We start from the raw sequence: 1,115 nt of genomic DNA, 5'->3' as shown, positions 1-1,115 counted from the left end.
AATGGACCCCAGTGCCAGGGCACAGTGACTGGAAGCCCAGGCAGCCAAGAGCAGGAAGACCCTTAAAATGCCCTCCTGTTCTTCTTCACCCACAGGGCAAAGCCGGAGAGCCGGGTCTGCCAGGACCAGAGGGCGCCCGAGGACCCCCGGTAAGTGCCCTGTGGGGGGTGGGTTTGCTGAGACTGCCGGACTACGGAGTTCTGGAAGTCCTTCTCCTCCAAAACAGTGGGGCTCCCCCGTTGATGCGTTCAGTCCTTTCACGTGCCATGGCTGTAAACTTTGTTTTCAAAACTGCAACTGTCGTTATTACCACATTGTTGTTCTAAGTTCTCTTTGTTCTTCACTGATTTATTGTGATTTGAATGGGCTCTCTCTGGATGACAGAACCTAAAAGTGAGTCTTCATTTTGAACACTTTCCATAGCTAAAGGTTTTCTCCCCAATTATAAAGTAACCAGTTCTCATTGCAAAACAAGAACGATGATGGTAATAAGAAAAAGAATGAAAAATAATTTTATAGAGAAGAAAATAGATATAATTCTGCAGCACACAGAGGTAAAGCTGTTGACATTCCAGTGTGTGTTTCCTAGTCTTTTATTTCCTATTCATGAATTCCAACATTTGAATTCTAAATCCCTAGCTGTCAAGCTTTTCTAGACATAAACATACATAGATGCTTTTTCTATAAAAATGAACTCAATCTCTGTATTTTGAGATTGTTGAAGGTTTTTTTTAAAATTTTTTGCTAAATGCTTTACTCCATCATAATTTTAAAATTGCTTTTGCAATACCTTACATTTGTTTTTTTGGAACAATATGATTTTTAATGAAAATGCTAAAACCCAATTATCTGGCAAGAAGGAGGAGGAGATGAAAATGCTAATTCTCTTTCCTTAATGTGTCTTTCTGTAAAGAAATCAATAACTCACCTGGCTAGTATTCAACATGGAGGAAACAAAACACAAAATCAATTTCCTTTTTGCTAAATCTCCTTGCTTTTCACCTGATTGCACCAGGAGAAACCTAAGAATGGAGAAGGCCACCTTCTATGGGGGATTAATACACAGAATTTGTGATTTTTGTTAAGGTGGCTCCTGGCTGACTGGATGGGAGGGG

General features: G+C 40.3%; 1 protein-coding gene across 1 annotated transcript in view; it reads left to right on the top strand.

The window, feature by feature from the left end:
• Positions 1-1,115, top strand: part of COL22A1 (collagen type XXII alpha 1 chain) — a 200,887-nt gene that overhangs the window by 173,390 nt on the left and 26,382 nt on the right. The window contains exon 52 of the mRNA XM_019624053.1: positions 96-149. Within this exon, the coding sequence (XP_019479598.1) occupies positions 96-149 (54 nt within the window). The remainder of the gene's footprint in view (positions 1-95; positions 150-1,115) is intronic.

Source organism: Hipposideros armiger, unplaced genomic scaffold, assembly GCF_001890085.2.
Source record: "Hipposideros armiger isolate ML-2016 unplaced genomic scaffold, ASM189008v1 scaffold_574, whole genome shotgun sequence".
Classification (NCBI taxonomy): domain Eukaryota; kingdom Metazoa; phylum Chordata; class Mammalia; order Chiroptera; family Hipposideridae; genus Hipposideros; species Hipposideros armiger.
Note: the sequence above shows the minus strand (reverse complement) of the source record. Positions and strands in the feature narration are given on the sequence as shown.